This window comes from Triturus cristatus, chromosome 8 (assembly GCF_964204655.1).
Source record: "Triturus cristatus chromosome 8, aTriCri1.1, whole genome shotgun sequence".
NCBI classification, from domain to species: domain Eukaryota; kingdom Metazoa; phylum Chordata; class Amphibia; order Caudata; family Salamandridae; genus Triturus; species Triturus cristatus.
The window spans coordinates 744,101,988-744,128,208 of NC_140591.1; the positions used below are offsets into that span (position 1 = coordinate 744,101,988).

General features: G+C 44.4%; 1 protein-coding gene and 1 long non-coding RNA gene across 3 annotated transcripts in view; one reads left to right on the plus strand and one right to left on the minus strand.

The window, feature by feature from the left end:
- The window catches only part of LOC146805006 (acetylserotonin O-methyltransferase-like), a 723,771-nt gene that overhangs the window by 619,012 nt on the left and 78,538 nt on the right, over positions 1–26,221 (minus strand). For both annotated transcript variants that reach the window (XM_085622160.1, XM_085622159.1), the window contains exon 2: positions 11,132–11,306. In XM_085622160.1, coding sequence (XP_085478286.1) covers positions 11,132–11,306 — 175 coding nt within the window. The remainder of the gene's footprint in view (positions 1–11,131; positions 11,307–26,221) is intronic.
- Positions 15,370–17,250, plus strand: LOC146805007 (uncharacterized). The gene is made up of 3 exons (XR_014967773.1): positions 15,370–15,597; positions 15,686–15,778; positions 15,878–17,250. It is a non-coding gene; the product is annotated as an uncharacterized LOC146805007 (long non-coding RNA).

Sequence of the window (26,221 nt, forward strand, 5' to 3'; positions counted from 1 at the left end):
TCTAAAGTCAATACAGCCCAACAGGCTACAAAACAGTTGTAAATGTACTGCAGACCAACTTTGGAGTAAGTCTAGCAACACACACCACCACTCCCAGACACTGCAACACCTCCCCATTGTTAACAGTGGAAGCAGGGACTAAACATTTCAATCAAAAGAAAAAAAGTTAAAATAAATAATTAATTGATTGTGACTTTTTACAAATATATATAAATGTAATTTCAGGCAAAAAAAATATGTAATTTATTTTTTTATTCTGCACTATTTTAATAACTTTTTAGTTTAAAAATGAGTGCAACTTTAATTGTTTCAATAATAATTCATTTAATTTAATCCTATACATGTGTTTTGTAATTCTTAATACATAGTTGATAAATATAAACATTTTAATTTTGGGTGAGGTTAATACATCTTAAAAATAATTTTCCTTTAAATAACATATTAAAATTAATTAAATCCTTAATTCAAATTAAGGTAGTCCTGTGGCATTTGTCTTGTTAGTTAACAAATTACATAAATATATGAAATTAATTTACATCATTATTTAACAGAAAAATATATATTTTTTTAAACTTATATATATATTTTTAAATATTCTTATACATTACCATAACACAGTGGCAGAGATTTCTGCCTACATGTGAAAAGTTACTTGTAGTATATTTACACTGAGAAGGTGAGCTGACATTTAAGTCTACACTTGTGGTTAATTTACACTTAAAAATTGAAAAGGTAGTACATTAACTATAAAGTGTAAGAGTAAATTGACACATGTACATCTACACATGTGCCAATTTACCTTTTGAATAGTCCCCTAAATATTTATGTACAGTTGTCTTTTGTGGAACTGAAAGAAAGAAGTATCACACAATTCTGATGAGGAAGTATTGAAATTGGCAAGGTGTAAGAGTGCCCACATGAGTCTGGCTTTTAGTATCAGTGCAGTAACTGACTTAGCATGTCATCACTTTCAATACTTAGCAGCTATTAACCAACCTTTAGACAGATTTCTTAAAAGGGATCCCTCAGTTCTGTACTGAAACATTAACATAATATTCATATTGTATGTCTCAGACTAAAATATAGTGAAGAGCAAACACTTTGAAGAAGGAACAAAATATATTTTTACTGTAAATATCAAATTTACACTTGCATTTGGGACAGTATTGCTTTCAAAGTTTAGCGTTAGCTAAGATTTCCATGTTTATTGTCCTAGGTTTTTATTTACCAAATCAGTGCATTCTGGGAATTGTAGATGTAGATTCATTTCATCTAATACAATTAACAAACTTGATAACAATTATTAGCTAAATTGGTGTATGAGCAAATACATTTGCTATAATAATAAAAACAGTGAGTATCATCTCCTCCCCACTGAGCTTTATGATACCGAGGGTAGCATAGCTCTAGAAGTGGTGCAAATATGGTCCACAGCAAGTTGGACCATGAGAATTTATTGCAAAATAATGAAATCCTGAGGTAATCAGTTGTTGCAGGTCTGATTCCCCTGGTGTTCCCAACTTTGCCCTAGTCTTTTACCCAGCACTCTAAATCTCAGGATGAAAGTGAACAACTAGATCTTAGTGTTCCAACAGATCTCTTGATTCCAATTGAGCCAATAACTATTGCCTTCGGACCCACCAGAATTAAGTGCCCTCTTTTAATGAGAGAATATTTGTGACATATATAAGTCCCAGAGGGGAAGGTGCTGAATGATAGTGCAGTTCATGAATGAATATGCTAAGGAAGGGGAGGACAGAATGGCAGGTAACTCTTCTAGAGAAACTTATCAGATCCTTAAAGAGCTTCTCACTGTCCCTACTCCCCCGGTAACCCATGAGGTAAATTCTGATAAATGCAATCAACTGGCCCAGTTTTTTGATGTCAAAATACAGAACATCTTAGCCAGCCTTCCTCTGAGTACAGGTAGGGTAGACAAAGCAGTTCCAGAGGCTGAAAAGGTGTTTGATAGCTTCCCCTCCATCTCAAAGGAGGCTTTTTGTGAGGAGCTTTCAGCCCTGAAGAGCGGCTCCCCTTCGGACCCCATGCCCATTCGGATCCTCAAGCAATTTACGAACACCATTGCAGGCCCAGCTATCGACCTGCTGAATGCCTCATTCACCCACGGCATTGTTCCACCTAGCTGGAAGCAAGCCATTGTCAAGGCCCTTCTGAAAAAGCCAGGCCTTGATCCGGCCGATTTGGCCAATTACCGTCCCATCTCGCTTCTGCCCGGGCTGAATAAGATTGCCGAGAAGTTTGCCAACCGCCACCTTTCGCATTTCCTGGAATCTAATGATCTACTGGGTCGTACTCAGACGGGCTTTCGGCCTGGCCAGGGAACCGATTCGGCCTTGATTTCAATGGTGGAGGAAGGCAGATGCATCTTGGATTCGGGAGGATCCGCTGCGGTGGTCCTCCTGGATCTAAGCGCTGCATTTGATACGGTTGATCATAATATCCTGATCAACCGTTTGGGGAAGATTGGAGTGAGAGGGTCGGCCCTCAAATGGCTCGCGTCGTACTTGAGTGGCCGGACTTATCAGGTCTGCGAAGGCAATCTTCGATCTCTGCCTACCCCCCTTCAGTGTGGAGTACCGCAGGGCTCCTCACTGAGCCCTACGCTTTTTAACATCTACATGGCCCCACTGGAGGAGGTGGTCTCACCCTTCGGGGTGAAAATCGCAACCTACGCAGACGACACTCAATTGATCGTCTCGCTGTCCCTCTCGGAAAGCCAGGGGGAAAAGTTCGCATCATGTCTTGTTAACATCATGTCATGGATGTCGGAGTCCCGGCTCAAACTAAATGGGACGAAAACGGAGCTGATGCTTCTTGGCAATCTATGTTCAACTCTCCCCAAATCCATGTGGCCGGACAGTCTAGGTGCCCCCCCAGTTCCCAAAGAAGCAATAAAAAGTTTGGGGGTTTGGCTTGAACCTGAACTGTCAATGACCACTCAAGCTAAACGAGTGGCAGGGACCTGCTATGGACTGCTCAGGTCAGTACGGAAGATCCTCCCGCTACTCCCGGAAAACTCCCGAAAACTTCTGGTTCAAGGATTAGTCATGTCAAGGCTGGATTATAGCAATGCCTTATTCCTTGGCTCACCAGAATCCACCCTGAATGTGCTCCAAAGAGCTCAGAATGCGGCTGCAAGAATGCTCACTGGTACTGCCAAAAGATCATCAGCTAAGCCTGCTCTCAAGGCCTTGCATTGGCTTCCAATCCGAGCTCGCATAAAATTTAAATCCCTTTGCATCGTGTTCAAAGCTTTGCAAGGATCAGGCCCTCCAATCCTTAGAGACCTGGTGCGCCCTTACAAACCTACGCGAGCCCTTCGCTCGGATGATGGTAATTTTGTGGTGATACCCAGAGCCAAAAAGGTGAAGTCCGGCGGTCGCCGGTTCTCTATTAATGCAGGCCAACTATGGAATGCTCTGCCGACGGCCCTGCGGAAAGAACCCAATCTAGTGCGTTTCCGCAAGGCACTGAAAACTTATCTCTTCCCCCGTTAGGCTTTGCTTTAGTTGTGTTTGGGTGGTGGTCCTGTGTTTTGTTTCAGCGCTGGGACGCTCAAGGGCAGCCATGCGCTTTACAAATCTCTTTTCATTTCATTTCATTTCATTTCAAGTGTGTTAATTATTTATATGTCAGTGTTCAATGAAAAGCATACAAGGATTGGATGGGCATTGACAGTTCAGTTTACCATCACAAAGCTTACATGTTGTTTTTTTTTCACAGAGAGACCACATGCCACCAGGTTTTGCTCCTCAGATATAACAACATCTGAACATCGGCTAAATATTAAATAAACATGAAATTTAAATCTTCCCAGCACCAATTAGGCATCCTTCCAACTGTTGGGTCATCTATCTATCTATCTATCTATCTATCTATCTATCTATCTATCTATCTATCTATCTATCTATCTATCTATCTATCTATCTATCTATCTATCTATCTATCTATCTATCTATCTATCTATCTATCTATCTATCTATCTATCTATCTATCTATCTATCTATCTATCTATCTATCTATCTATCTATCTATCTATTTATCTATCTATCTATCTATCTATCTATCTATCTATCTATCTATCTATCTATCTATCTATCTATCTATCTATCTATCTATCTATCTATCTATCTGTCCAACTCTACGTGTGCCTTTCTGCGAGTAGTCTGACTGAATGTGTGTTTTGTGGTGCTATACATCAGTCTTTATGTATGTGATACATTTGTTTGTGAGCATGCAGGTCTCTGTGTGTTCTGTGTGCATGGATACCTATGTATCTGTTGGATTGTGCGCTATTATGGCTGCATTGTGAAGGTCTGTGTCAATAGGTGCATGCATATAAGACTGGTTGTCACTGTGAATGCGCACCTGTAGGGAAATGTCCATGAGTTACTATAGATTATTTGGTCTGTTGCTGTATATCTGTTGGTATTTCAGCATGGATGCATATAAGTCTGAGGGGTGATTATATAGGTGACTGTTTAAGTGTTAGTGTGGACATTTTTCCTAATGTATCAGTTTAGGTGACAGTTTATTTGTGCATATTAATAATTTTAGTGATGTATATAATTGTAAGCAATGAATAAATAACAATGCACCTAACAACATGATTATTTTGTTTAGAAGTATTCTGTTTATGAAAATAGTTATGCCACATTTTTGAGTGAGACGGCATTATTTTAAAATGGATGCAGTTTCTTTGTTAGTTCGTCTTGCTCCTCTCTCTTTCTCGCCATCCCAATCAGCGACCCACTGAAATTATATTTCTGTGTAGCATAGAAATGTTATGACATCAAGGGACTTTAGGGCTCATTTGTAAGAGGGATGCGCCACATTTGCACTACTCAATGTGGTACATGCATGATACTAACCTCTAAGCCAGATATATGAAACTATGCAAAGTCACTTTGCGTGGATCTGAGAGGCTTCAGAAATCTGGAATAGTGCAATGCAGTGCAAATTGCTGTGTTGAGCTCACCTGCCCTAGTTTGGTGTTCCATTGGCGTTGTGGTGGTTGTTCCCACACAACTCCCATGGATTTTGACTCATTCCCAGATTTACAAGAACTTGTAAACCTGGCAATGCGCCAAAAGCTTGCACTTTTAAAAGGGAAGCATAACAAGGAGAAATTCCTTTATTTCTCCTGGTCACTTTCTCTTTCTATGGGGCATATTATCAAGATAGGCGATAAAATTATCGCCGCTTTAGCGGCAGAAAACTGCAGCTAAAGTGGCGATAATGGGCTTGATAATATGCTCTATGGAATTACAATTGAAGCCCATGTTAGATGTGAAGATTTGCCAATAAAAAATAACCATGATCATGCCATGCTGAATCTGAAAAAAAATATTTGAAAAACCCTGGTTTTGAGGGTTCATGGGCGACTTCCCATTATTCTCCCAAGATTCTGTCTAACACCCTTATGCATCAAGCCAAAATCCAGTCGGTAAAATACCGATTCGGTAATAGCTCCCGGTAATGTGTGAAAAATACCCAATCCCAATGCATCAACCCAAAACCCGAGCAAATAACGAATCGCTAAATAAATAACCTCGAACATACCGAATCGCTAATACCCAAAATGCTAATTTACCGATTCGCTAAATACCGAATTCGCAATTACCGAAATCACTATTAGCTCCCGGAAATTGCCAATAGCAAATAACGAATCGCACCCCAATGCAACAAAACTCGCTAATAACGAAAATTCCAAAAATCGCTATTTTGCCAGAGCTAAATAAGGGGAATCAAAACCTGGAGGTAAAGTCACAAAAAATAAAAAATAAAAAAAATAAAAAATCCTACATGTGCAAATGATTGAGGCAATCACTAAACCCTTAAATTTGGCCCAGGAGACCCTGTTGGCTCCCACAAAATGGCTGCCCTCTACGTGCTTGCAAGGAGGATGCGGATAAATGCAGCAGGACAGCGCAGGAGAAGGGTCCAGGAGCGAGTGTTCAGACTGCGCATAACCCTGCTCGGCCAGAATGAGGACGAGGTGTACCAGAAATATCGCCTCAATCGCGCTATAATCATGCGCCTGATTGCAGACCTGGAACCATTACTGCAGCACCAGACACACCGGACCAATGCAATCCCTGCGCACGTTCAGGTCCTATGCAGCCTGCACCTACTGGCCTCAGGGAGTTTCCAGGGGGTAATTGCGGTTGCCGGAGGTGTGTCGCAAAGCGCACTGTCACGCTTCTTCAAAAAATTTCTAGATGCCATGCTGACAATGCTACACACACACATCAGCTTCCCCACAACCCCACAGCAGTTGGACCGCACCAAACAGGCTTTCTACCAGGTGGCACAATTCCCACATGTGATTGGATGCATCGACTGCACGCATATCGCCATATGCCCTCCGTCAGCAAATGAGTACCTTTTCAGGAACCGCAAGTCATACCACTCGATCAACGTGCAGGTTGTGTGCGATGCCAACAACATCATAACGGACCTAGTGGCACAATTCCCAGGGAGCACACACGACTCATACATCTTCCGCAACAGTGGAATGCACAGGCGACTACTCAATGGCGAATTTGGAGAGGGACTCCTGTTAGGTAAGTAGAACTACGCTTCCCCACACCAACACCACACATGTATGTACATCACCAATGCTAAGTCTATGCTTCTATCTTCTAGGTGACAGTGCTTACGCCCTGCGGGAATACATACTAACCCCATACCTAAATCCAGCAACCCCGCAGGAACATCGCTACAACGCTGCACACATCAGCACGAGGAATGTGATAGAGCGGACTTTTGGGATTCTCAAGAGCCGCTTCCGTATCCTCCACAAGACTGGCGGCGCAATGCTATACCAACCAGACACATGCTGTTGAATAATTGCTGTATGTGCAATGCTGCACAACATTGCCACCAGAAGGGGGATACCCATGGAGGTGGACAGGGATGACGACCCCCAGGCTGACCAACCACCCGCCCAACGACGACCGGCACACATCCCAAACACAGCAGAGGGCCATAGGAGGCGGACAGACATAACGCAAAATCATTTTTGACCCTGGGTAAAATGAGACATTACAAGTTGGTGTTGGGTGCAACTGTTTAATGCACAGTAGCACTGAGGATTGTGCAACAGAACTAGCATTGTGAATCATGCTCCGATTGCATAAATGTAAATAAAAGGTTCCTTAAAGTCAGGCCTGTGCAAACAGAATAATTGCATGGCCATGGTTGCTCCACCATGGACCTGCAGCATGTCCAAATTTCTAGTGGCGCTTGCCACGTACACCAAGCCTCCGCTCAGGTGCATCCAAACCCTCACCACGGCCTGTCCCCGTGGAGGCACGCGAACTTCGGCGCCTGGTGCTGGCCTCTGCCAGTGACACGCTGCTGACACTGGAGGCAGCCTCACTGGTGTCATCCCCTCCCAATGCTGCAGCACTGCATGTGCTGCTCTGAAGTTGTTCCACAGCAGTGGTGATGTGTCCCAGTGACTTGGCAACATCACCGCAGAAGTGCCCAAGGTCCACCTGCAGGGAGACTGTGCGGCGTGCCAACACAGCGGTGCAGTTGCTGTGCCGTTGTATGGCCTTGGTAGCGGCGGCAGAACGCAACATTAGCTGCCGGTTACTCCTCCTCTGGGACTCATGGCCCTCCCTGATGGCACGGGTGAGCTCACGTACCTCCTCCCTGAGCTGAGCATTGCCATCAGCAACCGCAGTGGTCTGGTCCCTGACCGCCGTGCCCATGTCCCTGACCGCGGAGCCCATGTCGGTGACTGCTGCAGTCATGGCGCGCATCTCCCTCGCTAGGCGCACGATGTTGCAGCTGATGCTAGCCACATGTCTTCCCTGCAGGTTCTGTGTGCGCAGCATCCTCTCCTCAATTGCAGAGGTTGTTGGGACATCCTGGTCAGCTGAGGAGACGGAACTGCGACGGGCCCTGTGACGCCGTGCGTGTCTTGAGCCTCCATGTGGTGCAGCAGGTGGTGTGGATGTGCGCTGCGTGGGTGCCAATTGCGGGGGGGGGGTTGCCATCTCCTGCAAGGGCGCAACTTGGTGCCTGTGCCTCTGCGGTATTGTGGCTGTACTGGCTGCAGGCTGGCTTGCTGGTGCCGTTGCTTGTGGCGCAGGTGGTGGTGCCTTGGCTTGTGGCGCAGGTGCCTTGGCTTGTGGCACAGGTGCTGGTGCCGTTGATTGTGGCGCTGGTGGAGGTGGTGCTGGTGGGGTGGCAGGTGTTGGCGGTGCGTGCGCATCCTGCGCAGTCTCCTGGTCTGACTCCACGGGTGTCTCAGATATGATCAGCTGGTCGCTGTCGTCAGAGTCCCCAGGTGATGCATCTGTGTGTGTAACAGTGCATGATTAGTGGGATGATTACACCTACATAGTGTTGTACCCATCAATGTCCCTCTGTGGTCCAACAAATGAACAGTCTACAGCCATGTACAAAATATGTGTTGTGTGAGGATTTACGCCTGTACCTGCACTCTGGGCTGACTAGACTACAACTCCCAAGATGCAGTAGTGTCATGTGTGGAACTGTCTGTGCCAGAGCTGCAGACACAGTGAGATTGGGCTGGGGGCATGGGTATGGATTTACGCTATGCTGGGTGTGGCACAGGCATGCATCTTACCTTGGGCACTTGTGGCTGCGCCGGACGTGTCCATCTGGATCACCCCCACGACGGCTTCCCGCTCTATCGTCCCTTCCACAAGGTCCTCCAGGGCTGTGTTGGATGGTGCAGTGCTTGTTCCGCCTCCAGTCCTTCTTGCCTCCCGGAGCCTCTCAGCAATCCTCTCTTTTGCGCGCTTCCGGAGGTCATACCACCTTTTTTTAAGGTCGTCGATGCTGCGGCTAGTGACGCCAACCGCATTGACCCTCTCACGGATGCGCTGCCAGATGCGCCGCTTCTCGGTCTCAGGCACCTTGAGGGACAGCTTGCCAAAGAGGCGGTCGTGTTTGCTGGACACTCCCTCGATGAGGTACTCCAGCTCCCTGTCTGAGAACTTCTTCTTGCGCTTGCGTGCAGATTCAGCGCTGGATGGCACTTCCTGCGACATGATGGATGTGTGCTGTGAATGGCAGTATCTGTGTGGCCTCACTCTGCACAGCCTGTCCTTCTTTCCTGCTCCTGTCTGCTCCTCTGTCGAGGCTATGTGGGTGGGGCAGCAGTATTTCCTGGTTGGTGATGTCATCAGCCTGTTCCCGGAGCGACGCGGCAATTTGCGATTTCGCTATTACCGATTCGGTAATTGCTAATTCGGTATTACCGAACTCGCTATTTGCCAAATCGGTATTACCGAACTCGCTATTTGCTAGTGGGGCCGTTTGCGTGCCCCGCTATTAAGGAATCGGTAAATTTAGCGATTTTTAAGGAATCGCTAAATTTCACCGAATCTGTTGATGCATGCCAATTACCGATTCCTTAATGGCGATTCCTTATTTTTCGCTATTAAGGAATCGGTATTAGTTTGGTTGATGCATATGCCCCTAAGTATTTTGAGATTTTTTTTATTTTACGTCTTCTAGAATGCTGTCAATACTCTTTATGACTTTGACAATTATAATGTCTTTAGTTTTCTTTTCTTGATTAGGAATTTTGGTAAGCTTTGTGGCTCTGTATTATTCTGTAACGGAACCATATAGCAGACTTACGTATTCCTTGTATCGTTCCTATGAATAATTGCGTAATAAATCAATTTTTCCCTATAATGATTGAGAACTGAGGGCCTGATTACGATCTTGGCAGATGGGATACTCCGTCACAAACATGACGGATATCCCGTCCGCCGTATAACAATTCCATTATATCCTATGGAACTTGTAATATGGCGGACGGGATGTCCGTCATGTTTGTGATGGAGTATCCCATCAGCCAAGATCATAATCAGGCCCTGAGCCATTTAGAGATCAAAGTTTTATTTTTACTCTAATTCTGTTAATTTTGCTAAACTAATGATCCATAGATGGGGGTGTAGTCCCTTACCGCTTGATCAACAAGAGAATCAGAGCTGTTTTTATTAAGGGTATTGAGATACACAAAATATTGGGGTTCAGTTATTTATTGGAGTTCACATTAATGTGTCTGTAGTTGTGTTGCTTCTTCGGCATATGTGCTTGTATGTATGGTCTATGTGAATGTGTGCACGCATATTGTCTGCCTCTTTGAGCATGCATCATACAAAAAACAACCTTTTTGGGTTTGACAAGGCTTATTTACCTAATGTGCTCTCTTATCTTCCGTATGCAAAAAATGATTGTAGGATGCCTGTTAGGCTATATTATGAAACACCTACTGAAGATTTCTCTGGGTTTGTAGCAGCACTATGGGGCAGATTTACAAGCCCCGTGCGCCACTTTTGCTCCGCCGTTGCGTCACTTTTGTGATGCAGCGGCGGCGCAAAGCTATCGCCATGCTGCGACAGATTTACAACGTGACGCATCTAGGGAGATGCGTCACATTGTAAAGCCCTGTGCCACATTAAACCCGCGTCAGGTTTAATGTATGCAGGGTGGGCGTTACGTCAGAAAAAGCCTCGGAAAAGTGACGCAGTGAAATCTACAAGATTTCACGCAGTCACTTTTCCGACGCTGGTGCGTCAAATCCTTACGCCTGCTTCAAGCAGGCGTAAGGCGTGACGCACCATGTTAGGGATAGGGCAGGTTGGAACAGTGCTGGAGTTGCGTCGCGCCAACCTTACGCCAGCAGATGCGTCACGCATCTGCTTGTCCTTGCGCCACAATGCACAGCATTGTAAATGCGGCGCATCTGCGGTGGCGCATGGTCAAACTTGCGTGATGCATCTTCCCTGGCACATTCCTGCTGATTTGCAGGGATGCGCAGGGGAACGTAAATCTGCCCCTATGTGTTTTTTTTCGCCCTAGTTTCAAAATAGAAAGAGGATTTTGCAAAACATTCAACTGAACCATACACTTTGGGCCTAACACTTTCTCATTTGCATTATTTATTGACATCAATGGCAAATATATAGTAAAAGTGAGACTTTAGAGCATTTTACAGGATTAAATTTACTAGAAAAAAGTAATTGCATTTTTTGATATTACAATTTATGCATGAATAATGAAATCTTTTTTACACTTCCTGGCTTTGTTAATGACTGTAACACTATGACATTACCTTCTGTATTCTTCATCTCGATTTCCAGGAGCTTTAAACCCACGCATGCGCACAGTAATCTTTCCATTCCATCAGCACTGCAATGCAAATGCTCAGCAATGGTGGCAGAAGTCAGGGGGGCACCAAACTCCTGCAGTAGGTCAAAGACTCCAAGTTCACATGCAGCAAACATTGCCTGAGAAACAAAATAACAATAAAATAGAATTTTTAAATTACAGTGTTTTAAATCAGTTTATTTCATTTACCATTCAGTGAACACGTCACTTGCTATCCGTATGCATGTTGCATAATCATTCTAAGGAACTTCTTGAATTATTTATTTTGTGCATCTCTTTTGGAAATTCACTTTCAGGAGATAGGAATAATGGCTCCTTTCTTTGATGATTTAGGGGCTGAGTATTAGTTTGGCAGTCCATCTGAAAAAAAGGGTATCTCCTGTGTACTAGACTGTATAGTGAACTGGATATCTTGGTCGCACTGGTTTAGCCATTGGTGGAACAGGTTGAGTTGAGTAGTTTCACCATTCCAAATTATTAATATATCGTCAATATATCTTTTCCACATATTAATATGGATCGAGAATGGGTTGTTATTCAGGACGAAACGCTTTTCAAAATTGTCCATATACAGGATCGCTAAATCTGGAGCAAAAGCAGCCCCCATCGCAACTCCTTTCGTCTGTACATAATACTTGCCTTGAAAATAAAAGAAGTTCTTTTTCATAGCGATGGTCAAAAGAGCTATGATGAAATCCGTGGGTACCCTTGTTGGTGCTGGTCTCAAATCCAAAACTTCTCGCATAACCGCCAATGCTGGTTCTTGCGGGATGCTGGTGTATAGTGAGACGATATCGCAGGTGACAAGTATCTGCTCACTAGAGTTGAATGGTTTTTGGTCGATCATTGCAATGACTTGCATGGTGTCTCGCAGGTACGTCTCTGTTTCTTCCGCTATTGGTTTAAGGAAAAAATCTATGTATTTGCATAGAGGTTCCAATAGTGAACCGCAACCGGATACTATAGGGCGACCAGGAGGATGGAGGATGTCCTTATGTATCTTCGGTAGGGTATAGATGGTAGGTAGTCGTGGGTGTCGCTGATTCAGATATTCATATTCTAATTTGCTTAGAAAGCCACAGTTCAAGGCATCGAGAGTTATTTGGTGGATTTCCCCCATCAAGTCCTTTGTGGGATCAGATTTTAGTAAGGAATAACTGACGCCATCTTGTAACTGCCTTAGAATCTCCGACTTGTATGCAGTCGTGTCTTGTACCACTATACTAAGGCAGTTACAAGATGGCGTCAGTTATTCCTTACTAAAATCTGATCCCACAAAGGACTTGATGGGGGAAATCCACCAAATAACTCTCGATGCCTTGAACTGTGGCTTTCTAAGCAAATTAGAATATGAATATCTGAATCAGCGACACCCACGACTACCTACCATCTATACCCTACCGAAGATACATAAGGACATCCTCCATCCTCCTGGTCGCCCTATAGTATCCGGTTGCGGTTCACTATTGGAACCTCTATGCAAATACATAGATTTTTTCCTTAAACCAATAGCGGAAGAAACAGAGACGTACCTGCGAGACACCATGCAAGTCATTGCAATGATCGACCAAAAACCATTCAACTCTAGTGAGCAGATACTTGTCACCTGCGATATCGTCTCACTATACACCAGCATCCCGCAAGAACCAGCATTGGCGGTTATGCGAGAAGTTTTGGATTTGAGACCAGCACCAACAAGGGTACCCACGGATTTCATCATAGCTCTTTTGACCATCGCTATGAAAAAGAACTTCTTTTATTTTCAAGGCAAGTATTATGTACAGACGAAAGGAGTTGCGATGGGGGCTGCTTTTGCTCCAGATTTAGCGATCCTGTATATGGACAATTTTGAAAAGCGTTTCGTCCTGAATAACAACCCATTCTCGATCCATATTAATATGTGGAAAAGATATATTGACGATATATTAATAATTTGGAATGGTGAAACTACTCAACTCAACCTGTTCCACCAATGGCTAAACCAGTGCGACCAAGATATCCAGTTCACTATACAGTCTAGTACACAGGAGATACCCTTTCTTGATTTGAAAATTTTCTATGAAGATGAGAAACTTCTAACTACCTTATATAGGAAGCCAACTGAAAGAAATTCCTTACTAAGGTACAGTAGCCACCACCCACGCGGTTTACGCGACAATCTTCCAGTCGGACAGTTCTTGCGGATCCGCAGGAACTGCACGAAGCGAACAGACTACATAACAGAGTCTGAGAACTTAATGGCCAGGTTAATCTCAAGAGGTTACCCGAAACGACTGGTGAAAAGGGCCCAAAAGAGGGCCTGGTACAACCCACGGGACATTTTGCTCTCATCCAAAAATCCCGCTACATCATTACAAAACAATAAGATGATATGTGTCACAACATTCTCCACTCGAAGTAACGCAGTGAAAAGGATCATCAACAAACATTGGAGCATTGTATCTACTGAAATTGATCAACCAAATTTACCGATGCATTCTTTTAAGAAAGCGATGAGCATAAAGGATCATGTGGTGCATTCCTTCCTTGAGGACCCAGTTGAACCGACTATCCAGTCGCTCTGGAACCTACCACCAATCATAGGTCATTTCAAATGTGGGTCATGTAAAGCGTGCCCCACAACTATGCAAGCTAAAAACTTTGAATACAAAAATCAGACCATTACATTGCAATCACATACAAATTGTAATTCCAGTAATGTCATCTACGGGATTCTGTGCCCATGTGGCCAACTATACATCGGCCAGACACAGCAAAAAGTAAAAGCAAGAATTCTGCAACACCAAAGTAGGATAAGATGCAATGTGACAGGTGCACCTCTGGTTGAACATTATCACCAACTGGGACATCGCCCAGATGAAATGCAATGGATTGTTTTGGAGAAAACCGAACTGGGACCCAGGGGAGGCAATATATCCTCTATCCTTCTCATTAGAGAGTCTAAAATGATGATTCGATTTGATACTATTCTAACGGGTTTAAACGAACAAGACCCCAGCAATGCCCAACTAGCTATTCTCAGCAATTAGTGAACACTGTCCTCTTTCTTCAGGTGTTTCAGCTCATAACCTGCTGTCAATGTCACTTTTGAACGTTTTGTCCTTTTGATCATCATATGCATATGAGTAATGTACACCTTGTATATATGACAATTTGACTTTTTTAAAATAATTTCAGCTGTCAATGTTATTTTTGAGCGTTCTGTCCTTTTTCCCATCATATGCATATGAGTAGTGTACACCATGTATATATGATAACTTGACTGTTTTCTCTCTATATGAATCAACCACTTGTCTTTGCTACATTCTAACCAGTCATTAAGATAATATCAATCTACACGAGTTCGCTTGTAGTGTTACAAACTTTGCATTTCCAAATGAATTATGCTTCTTTTATGCTTTGTATTTTTCTAATTTATGCGTTTTTATAATGTACAGATTTTTTCTCCATCAGAGCATCCCCTGGTTGTTTACATTTACTCTCTGATTACTCCGTCTGAGCGTGTAACTCTTCGAGTCACGTTTCACTCCAATATCCATAATTAACACCCCCCTTTTTTCCGCGATACCATTGTGAGTCATTTCTATTTTATTCTAGACCACGATTGCGATTAAAAAATTTTTTAACCATTAGTTTACTGACGAAGTACCCGTGATGTCTTTCTTCCATTGTACCGTCACGGACAGCATCCAGCGTCTGCACCCGTTCTAACGTCACGCGGCGGCTGCGTTCTCCATATGAGGCAGCCGGCCCGCGGTCTCAGTGTTTTGCCAGTTCCGAGTGCAGCAGACACGGACACCGTCTAAAGGTAGGGGAACCTCTCCTCTCCTCTCCCTTTCGTTTAACTTGGCCCAATTCGATATATGCATACACACGTTGGCTATTTTTATTATTCACACGAATAGCTTGCTCCTATATAAACAAGTGTCTTTGTTTCCCGTGTATTCATATTAAGTAATTGCTTAACGGGAACCACGCCACCCACCTCCGTTCTATTTGGACAAATCGATTTAAGATTCCCTACACGTTCTATTTGCTGCTTTGTTAACTGATTATTTTTCTTTTCATAACGTGCAAGCAATACCTGTCTGCAATGACGGTTCACTTTTCCATTGCTTACTCATTTTTAATCATCAGAAGTAGCGCCCGCTTCTCTGATTCTCTCGCTCCATTATGTAACAACCCAACGCACGGATGATAGGTTGGGGGACCAGGTCCTTGTGGCAGTTTATTTCTTTATTTCTCTAGCTTTGGATTACCTACTAGGTTTTTCACTAAAAGAGCACCCCTCTCCATTTACTTATAGAGGCTGATTTCCAAGTGATTTAGTTCACTCAACACGCACCGATCTACGTTGCGGCGTGTAATGATGGAGTAATCAATTCCTCCTCTGTGGTTCGACTAAGAATTGTAAGTTCCCATCTTCAGGGAGTTATACCCAACTTATCCAATGAATTGTTACTTGAATGATTCCATTGTCACCTTTAATTTGTTATAGGTGTTTATCACTCCCACCTGCCTTTGGAGCCTCTTTGCCCTTGCGCCTTCGGACGCCAAGCTGACACTGATTAGATGTCCTTTCTCCCAATTGGTAATTATGGTATAGCCTTTCCATTTTCAGCCTCGCTGCTCTTTTCTGCTTGGCTTCGCTACCCCTTTTTTTTTTAATACTGATCGAATGTTTTTATAGGTGCCTACCCTTCCTGTCTCACCGTCCTCTCTGTCCTGAGGAAGACCCCACTCGTAAGGATCTAATCATCCTACCCTTGATGAGGGGTCGAAACGTCGACATTTCACTACGCCAGTACCTACAATAGTGCATTGAGCATTGTGTATTTTTGCTTGTATATGGCTCTTTAGGCTGTTCACTCAATTTTGCCTATGATTGATTTTCATTCTGATTATTTGGCACGATAGCAACGTGCACAGCAATTGATTTGTACAACCGTTACGAATGTTTACATGTCACTTATCCTATTACCCTACCCAACTCATCACACCCTCTCCTTCCTTGTGGCACCCTGCACTTTTGTAAATGTGTTTCTTACATGCATTCATGTGCCTGTTCCAAGTGTGATTAAACAACACTTTGATATGCTTTATTTGTTGCAATTGTTATTCTGCTGACTTTGCTCAGTTTTTCAATCTATGTATGTTCTGGGACCATATCCTTTTCTACTGTTTGTTACCCAGGTCCCAGTGACTATTGGGTTTGCCCTTTGTTCTAACTGCCATTAAAACTGTGGCGGTGAGGAAACTAAGGGGGACCTAGAGAGCCCACTGTTGCCTCTGGGCCAGGGGATGCATGCAGGGGGGCACATGGTGTGCCCCCTGTCTAAAAGCACCCCCAGCTCCTGCAAGGCATGGACTTTATGGTCCATGGCGTGCAGGAACGTGCTTTTGCACATCCCAGCGGGCAGTGGCCAGATGAGTTTGACGGTGTGGAAACAAAGCCGTGGCGTGGTATGGCAGCCCGCTCCCACACCGCCAAACTTGTAATCCAGCCCCTAGAACTGTGATTTTCCACCACATTAATTGTTAATAGACTGAATTGTCAACTTTCCAATAGATCAGGAAATCGAAATGTATCATTTGTTGTGACTCTATCCAGCTGTACTATGAGTCTAATGCTTTTACTTCAGCCGGCATTTTTCTTTATTTCTTCCCCTTTATTGAGTTACTTGACTTGAATATCATTTTACTATGTTGTCATATATCTAGAACCCCAATCTTCACATTTTCTTTTAAAGCAATTGTTAACTAGGTAGCAAACAAGGTATTGGTTAATTTGCCTACCTTGAAGAACCTACCCAAATTATAAAAGCCCTACTGAAAATAAAAACCCATTGGGCTTCATCTGATAAACAGGACTCATTACCACTAGGTTATACAATTATCATGAGAAACTGGGCGAATTGTACCTTTCATGATAAGTGCATACACACCTTGTGCCTACATCATCATTTTCGGCATGCCAGTTTCTTGTTAGTTAAACACAATCCATTTCCCTAATGCCTCAGTGTTGTCCCTACTATTTTACAGCCCTCTGTCTCAGAAAGTCTCTTTTGCAACAGTGTTCTGCACCAAGGGAACTGGAAAATATAGATATAAGATGAGCATGTGGAAAAAAGTATTCACAACAAACTCATGAACTGATTCATAAGCATATAAGAAAAACTAAATATTCCATAATTTTTATGCATGTTCATTCAAATGTAAATCATATCTTCCGTTGGTCATTATATCTTTTATATGAAAAACCAAGTGCAAACACATAAAACAACAGAGGTTGAACCACTAATAGAGAGACAGGGCAGAGGTGCAAACTATTACAGCTGTTATTCTTGCTGGCTTTAGAACCCCTGGCAGTTGTGATCGATAGTCCCCTAACATCACTAACATTCCTATTCCAGCAGGCCCCTCAAAACTACTTCTGTAATGGGACAATACTCTCCTAATGCTTTCTGACTTTAATGCCACAATCCAGCACTTTGATTCATTCTAGAGGAATTGTCAGGGTGCAAAGTTTAGTGGGACAAGAGCTAGATGATGTCTATGTCTTGGGAAACCATGAAGGCAGCTATTCAGGGTTTTGACTTCCAGTGGCAGTCTGGCAAATTAAAGTACCTGAGCATATACATTACAAATAGATAGGAAATCATGGTCCCCACTGATTTGGATCACCTAATTGATAAGGAGCCCGAAACCAGCCAGCCACAGTTTGCCGCAGCCCAGCAGAGGGGAACTCCTGTCCCCAGGAAGCACTGCGCCAGAGAGGTACCCGCATCACTCGGCAAGCGCCCAGAGGCGCTTATTACCAGCACGGGCCTCACGCAGCGTGGGTCTCATGCGGGCCAGACCCGGGCAAAGCTTGGGCCAAGGGCAGGCCCGTCCTTGCCCGTCATTGCCTGGAAGAGGCAGGGCAGGGCCACCCCCTTTTCATCTGACTCCCGGACTGAGTCACTGTTGTTCATCGTTTGCCAGTGAAGTACTGGGTATTTTAAGCCCAGCGGTGCAGGGGCACACACCCTATGACTTCTGGGTTCTCCCTGTTCCGGACCTACAGAAACACAGAGTCTTCTGGGTGAAGTCAAAGATTCATTTATTGGCTGCAGACCAATCACAGGTATCCTAGAAGTACAACAGCGTGTATGTTCTCAGGAGACTGCTGAAAATCATAGAAACGGACTTCTTCTTAAATACACTTTTTCCTGCTTCAGGCATACATTCCTAGGTTTATGATACGGCAATATACAAGTGTACATTTCAAACGAAAGAGCAGAGTCATGATGACCATCCCACATTCCAGTTAAGCCAGCCCACAATTATTTACACAGCAAGGTTCAGATCCCACATCAGATATCGATAGGCCCCAATAAAACACGGGCAGCTCTTGTTGATAGAAACAAGTCATAAAGCAGGAACAGTCAGGTGTGAAAGTGATTAGCCGGAGGCTTGTGTGGGATGAAGGGACTTTATGGCGTGTCAAGCCCTGATGCTAATCACAGGTGGCCGGAGGAAGGGGAGCTCGTGAGACCAGTTTGACCTGGGGCAGCAGAGCCAAGCTGCCCAGGTCACGGAAGAGTCATGGAAAGGCTAATGTGCTGTGAGGCCCGTATTTGCTTCATTATAGCCTATGTGAGGGCAATCACAAGATGGCCACCGCTTCCAAAATGGAACCCGCGTAGTGATGCAGAATAACGTGTACACAGTGCATTCATAGCTAGAACGTTATACAAAGCACTTGTACATACCGCATTAACCATTTGCGGTTCGCTAATACCAGGATAGACAGGGGTGGGGCCCTGTCCCCTACGCGGTCCCAGAGATTAAAGTACGACAGACCCTCCTTTTGCCCTTACATAGGCAATCACTATACTCATCTTAATCCGAGTCTAGGTCAATGTTCACAAAGTCATGGAGATGTTGCTGTAGCATCATCCTATTACTTAGCTCGTCCCTCGATACAGGTTTTCTTACACATAAGGTAGCACAGAAGCCACATATCGCAGGAGCACACTGTATGCACAGACAGAACAGGAAAAGAATGGCTAAGATCATTCCAATGACCATCAGAACTTTCCAACCCCAGGCAGATATCAGTTCCCAGAACCACCCCACCAGTGACCAATCTCCTTTATCCACGTGTATGGACTCAGATATTTTATGGAGTCTGGAGATGGCTTGATAGACTGTTGGAGCGTTATCTGGTATGAAAATGCAGCAACTGGATTGGATAACCTTACATACCCCACCGCGGTCTGCAAGAATAACGTCTAGAACCATACGGTTCTGCAAAGTCATGAGGCGATCCGCTTGGAGCTCAGCTGTCAAATTACCAAGGGCACCAGCCGTTACATTGACAGTGGATTCAACCACACGAGTCAGTTGTCTCAGGTTCCTACTATTTACCATAGGTCCCCAAAACGGCAGGAAACCCAAAAAGAAGTCTCCCGCTTCCTGACCGGCAGTATCCTCCTTACTAATTACGCCCCTCACAACTCTAGTCTTGTGATAGTCAGAGGCAGCAGTAAATGTTGGCGGTAGCAAGTTCGCAATATAACATGTGCCCGAGAAATCAGGGGGCAACCATGTATATGCTCGATCTTTGCAGATGAAATATGTGCCCTTGGCAGCCAAAAACGCAGGAGAAAACTGTGATGGGAAAGTGTACGTTTCAGTACAGTCACTTTCCCCCAGTTGAGCTCTAGGATTCTGACCATTACCTTGTAAGCAGAACCGACCTATGTGGGGTACGACCCAAATTGGGGATGAGATTTTTTGCTGTCTTTCACCCAGATTAACACTATACCCCATTGCGTTCCACCCTACATAAGGTCTTAATTCTTCCTTGGGTATGGATGAGTATGCATCGATATCTCTGCTCATATCGGCAACTCCTTTCATCAAGGCCTTATTATTGGTGATAGGTCTGATGGAGCACGGCTGTCGAGGGGAGTACGTATCTAGAGCATAGAGAAACATGGTCTGGAATGCCCATGACGATCCATTGTAACTATACGGCAACACTAGATAGGGAATACCCTTATTGATGGTATGTGGCATTAACCCACACACCCAGCAATTGGTTGTATTCATGACTAGTTGGTGCTGGTGCAGGAGCTGAATAAACGAGTTATTTACAAATTCTGATCGTCTGGTTTGTTCGTGTTCAGGCAGAGGGTGAAAAGAGTGTGAGGAGACAGTAGAAAGAGGTATAGGCTGTACAGTGGGTGCAATGGGCTCTTGAGAGGAGAAAAATACAAATCCAACGATGAACATTATTATACTACATAGTATAAATAGGCACAAAAATACAAAACATTTACTCTTTATAATTTTACACATCCTTGCTGTAAAGTTTATTTCCTCAACGGGTCTCTCCATCTTAAAAAACTCCATCCTCTAATCGGGCCGCTCGCGGCGGATGAGTTTCTTCTGCTAAGGAGTACGCCCGTCAGTCCAGGGAACGCCCTAGACCAACCGGAACCGTTGACCTAACGTCTTCGGCCTGTACCCCAAAGTCTTGGCACCGCGACCCTGCGGCTGAACCCGGATGGTGGTTCGAAAAACTAAAATCAAGAAAGTCCTTCAGATGGGAGAGCTTATAATGTCAAAAAGAAAATAGTAAGGAAATCTTTATTTGTCCATAGGCCTTGGTCTCAAATTATAGCGGAGACGGCCAGGTGCTGTTTGATCCTGGAACAAAAGTTCAGGCTCTGTGGTGTCCAGTCGACTTGATGGTGGCACAGCTTCTTGCAAAATATCGTTACTCTCTTGGTCTGAAACTGTGCCTTTTATGCGTGCATCACTGAATGGTACAAAACGAGGTACAGTGTCTGTTTCAGAGTCGGCGATACCCTCCTGGACACACTGGTCATATGGCAGGGGCAAGGGGACTACCTTGCAGTGGGTGCCATGGACCCAATTCTTTCTCCCTTTCACCCGAACCGCTGATCTCGTTGACAGAAGTACAAGGTGGGGGCCGATCCAACGAGGCTCGTCGTTGCTCTTGCGCTGGAAATTTCTAATCAGCACCCATGTGCCAAGGTCGATAGGGTGTCCAGGAGTTTCAGAAGCTTGGGGAAGAGTATCATGCACCTGTTGATGTAAAACACGTAGTTTAACAGTCAAATCATACAAGTAATCGAGTAGTACTGGATGCTCGATCTCACTGAATTTCGTAGGCCTTGGTACACCCCATACGTTAGCCGGGCGGCCAAAAACCACTTCGTAAGGACTAAGTCCCACTCGTGAGTGTACGGTCATTCTGGTGGACAGGAGTGCTAAAGGCAGAGCGTCAGGCCATTTAAGACCGGTGCTCGCCTGTATTTTGGCCAGCTTGAGTTTTAGAGCGCCGTTGTAGCGCTCTACTAATCCAGCTGATTGGGGGTGATTTGCAGCGTGGAACTTCTGCTTAATACCTAGCCCCTCACACACATTCTTCATCACTTTACCCACAAACTCACTTCCATTATCACACTACACCATTCTTGGCATTCCAAACCTAGGGAAGAATTCTTTCACAAGGGCTTTGGCTGTGGATAGGGCAGTGTTATCCTTTAGAGGATAGGCCTCTACCCATTTTGAAAAAGCGCAGACAACCACCAATACATATTTCAGGTTGCTGCACCTTTCCATGTGGATAAAGTCCAGCTGCAAAACTTCAAATGGGTATGATGGGGGTGCAACATGACCAGCTGGAGTTGGGGTTCCCCTACCAGGGTCATATTTCAAGCATACCATGCAATTCTTGACCACATTCTCTGCGCACTTGGGAATCCCAGCATTCTGCCATACTGGAGCCAACAACTTACAAATTCCTTTCGTACTGATGTGTGCCATTCCATGTGCCATCGTAACTACTGGAAGCACATATGCATCAGGTAACAACCATCGCTTATGTCCTGTCAGATCAATCCAACAACCATTCTCATCCAACTTACCCATACTTTCTCTCCACTTGCTTAATTCTTTCTCTGTGGCTTCAGCTTGAAGGGACTTCACACTCTCTATCGTGTTTTCACACATTCCAACATCATCAACCCATCTTGCGGGGCCTGCAACATACATTCTAGTCTTTACATCCTGTGCTGTTTCTTTCGCGATTTCATCAGCAAACGCATTCCCACGTCCAACATCATCTGTGATTTTCCTGTGCGCACTGCATTTCATAATCGCAACTTGCAACGGTAGGGTCAGTGACTCAAGGAGATCATTCACCAACTTGCCATTCTGAATTTTAGCTCCATGCGACGTCAGGAACCCACGTTCTTTCCACAATCGCCCGAAACTATGGGCCACGCCAAAGGCGTACTGGCTATCCGTGTAGATATTCACTCTCATTCCTTCAGACAACACGCATGCTCTTGTGAGGGCGATTAATTCTGCTGCTTGGGCCGAATTATGTGGCACTCGTGCAGTTTCCACAACCGTGTGTAAAGTCGTGATAGCATATGCAGCAGTCGTGTCACCATTAGGGAGCTTGAAACACGAACCATCCACCCATAAAGTACCATCACACTCAGGCAGGGGAGTATCTTTTAGATCTACTCTCCCTTTCGTCTCTTCTTCTGTTCTGAACAGACAGTCATGTTGCTCAATCTCATCTAGGTCTGCTGGAATTGGTAATAGTGTAGCTGGATTCAACGTGTTGCATCTCCTTATGTGTATGTGATTTGCTAACAGTGTGAGCTCATAGCCTGATAATCGCGCACTAGTCAAGTGTTGTGTCTTGGTCCTGTTTAATAATGTGTCTACAGCATGTGGAACCATAACGATCAATGTGTTGTCCATTACCAGACCAGCAGATTGTCGGATAGACATAGCTGCAGCGGCTGTCGCTCTCAGACAACTTGGCAATGCCCTCGCTACAGGGTCCAAGGTTGATGAAAAATATGCGCATGGGCGCGGTCTGTCGCCAAAAGGCTGTGTTAACACTGATAATGCACACCCATCTTTCTCGTGAACATACAATGTAAAAGGCTTGCTGTAGTCAAGGGTACCCAACACAGGAGCTGAACATAATGCATTGCGTAATTCCACAAAACTTTTCTGGCACTCTTCAGACCATGGGATAGGATTCGGTGTGTCTTTGCATGTTAATGCTAACAAAGGTTTTGCCAACAGGGAAAAATTGGGGATCCAGTGCCTATAGTATGAGGTAATGCCCAAGAAAGCATGCACTTCTCTCTTTGTTCTTGGCACACTCAACTGTGCAATGGCTTGAATTCTCTCTGGGGTCAGTTTCCTTCCCTCCTTCGATAAGAGATGACCTAAGTAGGTCACTTCTTGTCGACAATATTGCAGCTTTGAGAGTGACACTTTGTGATGGAAAGCAGATAAATGACGCAACAATGATAATGTGGCTTCTTTGCAGATGTTCTCAGTATCCGCGGCAATTAGTAAATCATCAACGTACTGAATCAGGATAGCGCCACTAGGTAAAACAAGTGCATCAAGCTGCGCTTTCAAAGCCTGGCTGTATATTGATGGACTTTCACAGTAGCCCTGGGGAGCGCGTTTGAAGCGGAAGCTTCGGCCTCCTAGACTGAAGCCAAAAATGTCTCTGCTCTCCTCTGCAATTGGGATGCTAAAGAAAGCGTTCTTTAAATCGATCACTGAAAACCATGCAGCAGAGGCTGGAATCATGGTTAACAAGGCAGTTATATCAGGGACAACTGGAAACTGTGGCACAACAATCTTATTAACTTCTCTAAGATCAATCACAAATCTGTAAACAGGTGGCTGTGAAGGGTCCGTTCGTTTTAAGACAGGTACAATCGGACTATTGTAAACGTTGCCTCTTGTCTCTTCAATTACATCCTTATTAATCAAATCGCTGACAATTTCTAACAATGCTTTCTGGCCTTCATTAGAGATCTTGTACTGGGGAATACGTGGCAATCTGACATTAGCCTTTAAAGTTACCATGTATGGCGGTATCTCCAAGAGGCCCACATCATTGGGACCAGTAGCCCAAAGGACATCCGGAAGGGATGACAATTCAGGCGGCATTGTATTTTTAGACAAGTACATCGGGGAAATCACTTTCCTGCCTAATGTAAGTTGTACTCCTGAAGGTGAACAATACAGTGTAGCATGCAATCTTTTTAACAAATCTAACCCTAGCAAATTTTCACCACAACCTGTTGTTAGAATCAGGGGTGCTTTCAGCTCGCAAGGTCCAATAGAAAGTGACTTGGGACTAGAAATCGGGTTTCTAACTGGGGCGCCAGAAAAACCTACTGAAACATTTATATCGCCAGACAAAGGTGAGCCAGGGAGTTTTGAATGCATGATTGAACTCTTTGCAGCACCAGTGTCTAGCAGAAAGGGCTCCGTTACATTTGCTGTAGTCACCTCAACATACGGTCCGCTCTGATCCACTGGCACTGAAACAACTCCCTCTCTCTGTCTGCGGCTGTCCTAGTAATCATTATTTTCTGCATCGCCGTCCTCTGCATAATAATCATTATTGTAGTACTGAGCTGTATTACTAATCGCGTTGGCTTGCTGATCAAAACTATTGATGGTATTTTGAGGCGGAAGAGGACGCGCGTTCTGGGGAACATTTCCACGCCCTCTGCCTCTAGGAGCTTGCTGACCACCCCTCCCTCTTGCGGCATACATATTGCCGTTGCGCTGCATCAATTTAGGGCAACTATATTTAAAATGACCTTCCTCTTTGCAGTATGAACATTGGTTGGGACCTACAGGGACACGTGGTTGATAATACCCATTCATTTGCTGATTGTTCTGAAATTGTTGGGGTTGGTGATAGACACCTTGGGGTTGCCTATAATTATTCTGACCTCCACGTGGCGGATAGGCCTGCTGTAAAAGGACCTTTGTTTTTAGTTCTTTCGTTTTCTTTTCTGTTCTATCTTTCTCGTCTTTATCTCTGTTTTCATAATACTGTGCAGTAGCCAGTATTTGCGCTGAAGAGGAAACAGCCCAAGAACTTTCTGAATCTTTTAACTTTTTACACAGGTCAGGAAGTAAATTCTGCACAAATTTATCCACAAATAACCGTTGGCCACCCTCAGTACTCATATCTTGCCCACTGTGGTCAATAAACGTTTCTTCAAACCTGGTAAAGAAGTCTGACACTGTCTCATGTTTCTTCTGCTTGCATGCAGATAGCTTGTCCCAATTTACGCGCATCGCGGGCATTATTGTCTTCATATACGTGATGATTCTACCAGGGAGTTCTGCTATTAAAGGCTCAGGTTTCGCGCCACCAGTTTGTCTAGCGTCAGCGGCAATGATGTCAGCCCATGTAGCACCTAGTTCTGCGTCGTGATCTGCATTACGAATTGATCCCCATAGGGGCTGTGGAACAACATTACCAAACAACATGTCTATGTCTGCCAAATTCATAACGCATGATCCTGCCGTCTGTGACAACTCTTTATAATATCCTGCAGGGTTTTTACGGGGATCAGGCAATGTCTGCTTAAGCGCTAACACCTCAGAACGCTTCCATGGAACATGTACCCAAACACACTGAAAATGCGCTGGCATTGCAGCGATACCATTAGCGGCATCAGCTGCAACGGCGTCCTTCCATACCGGAGGGACTTCTCTCATGGGGTATTGTCGCGCTTTTACCTTTTTCCCCACAAGGACATCTTGTTCAAACAATGACTGTTGACAATCATCATTCCTGAAGGACAATACAACTGCAACTGCTTTATCTACGTCGCGATCCACAATTGTACCAGTTCCAAAATCAAATCTCACTCGACACAACTCCTGCGGGCTCGGGTCTTTACCACTATCATCCAATTCCTCACAGAGAATTTCGCACATTTTCTAAAAGACATACCTCTGTTTTGGGGCATCCCATTGATGGAAAACATTGACAACTGATTCCACATCATATAGTGAAGGGAAAACAATCCATCTACGCGCCATACGATCTATTACCTTTTTCTCATCGGGGTTAGGCAATTGACTGCGCAATTGCTTACGCTGTAAGCCAGGAGTCGCACCGGATGACTCAAAGAGAGGCGACATTAACGTAGTAACC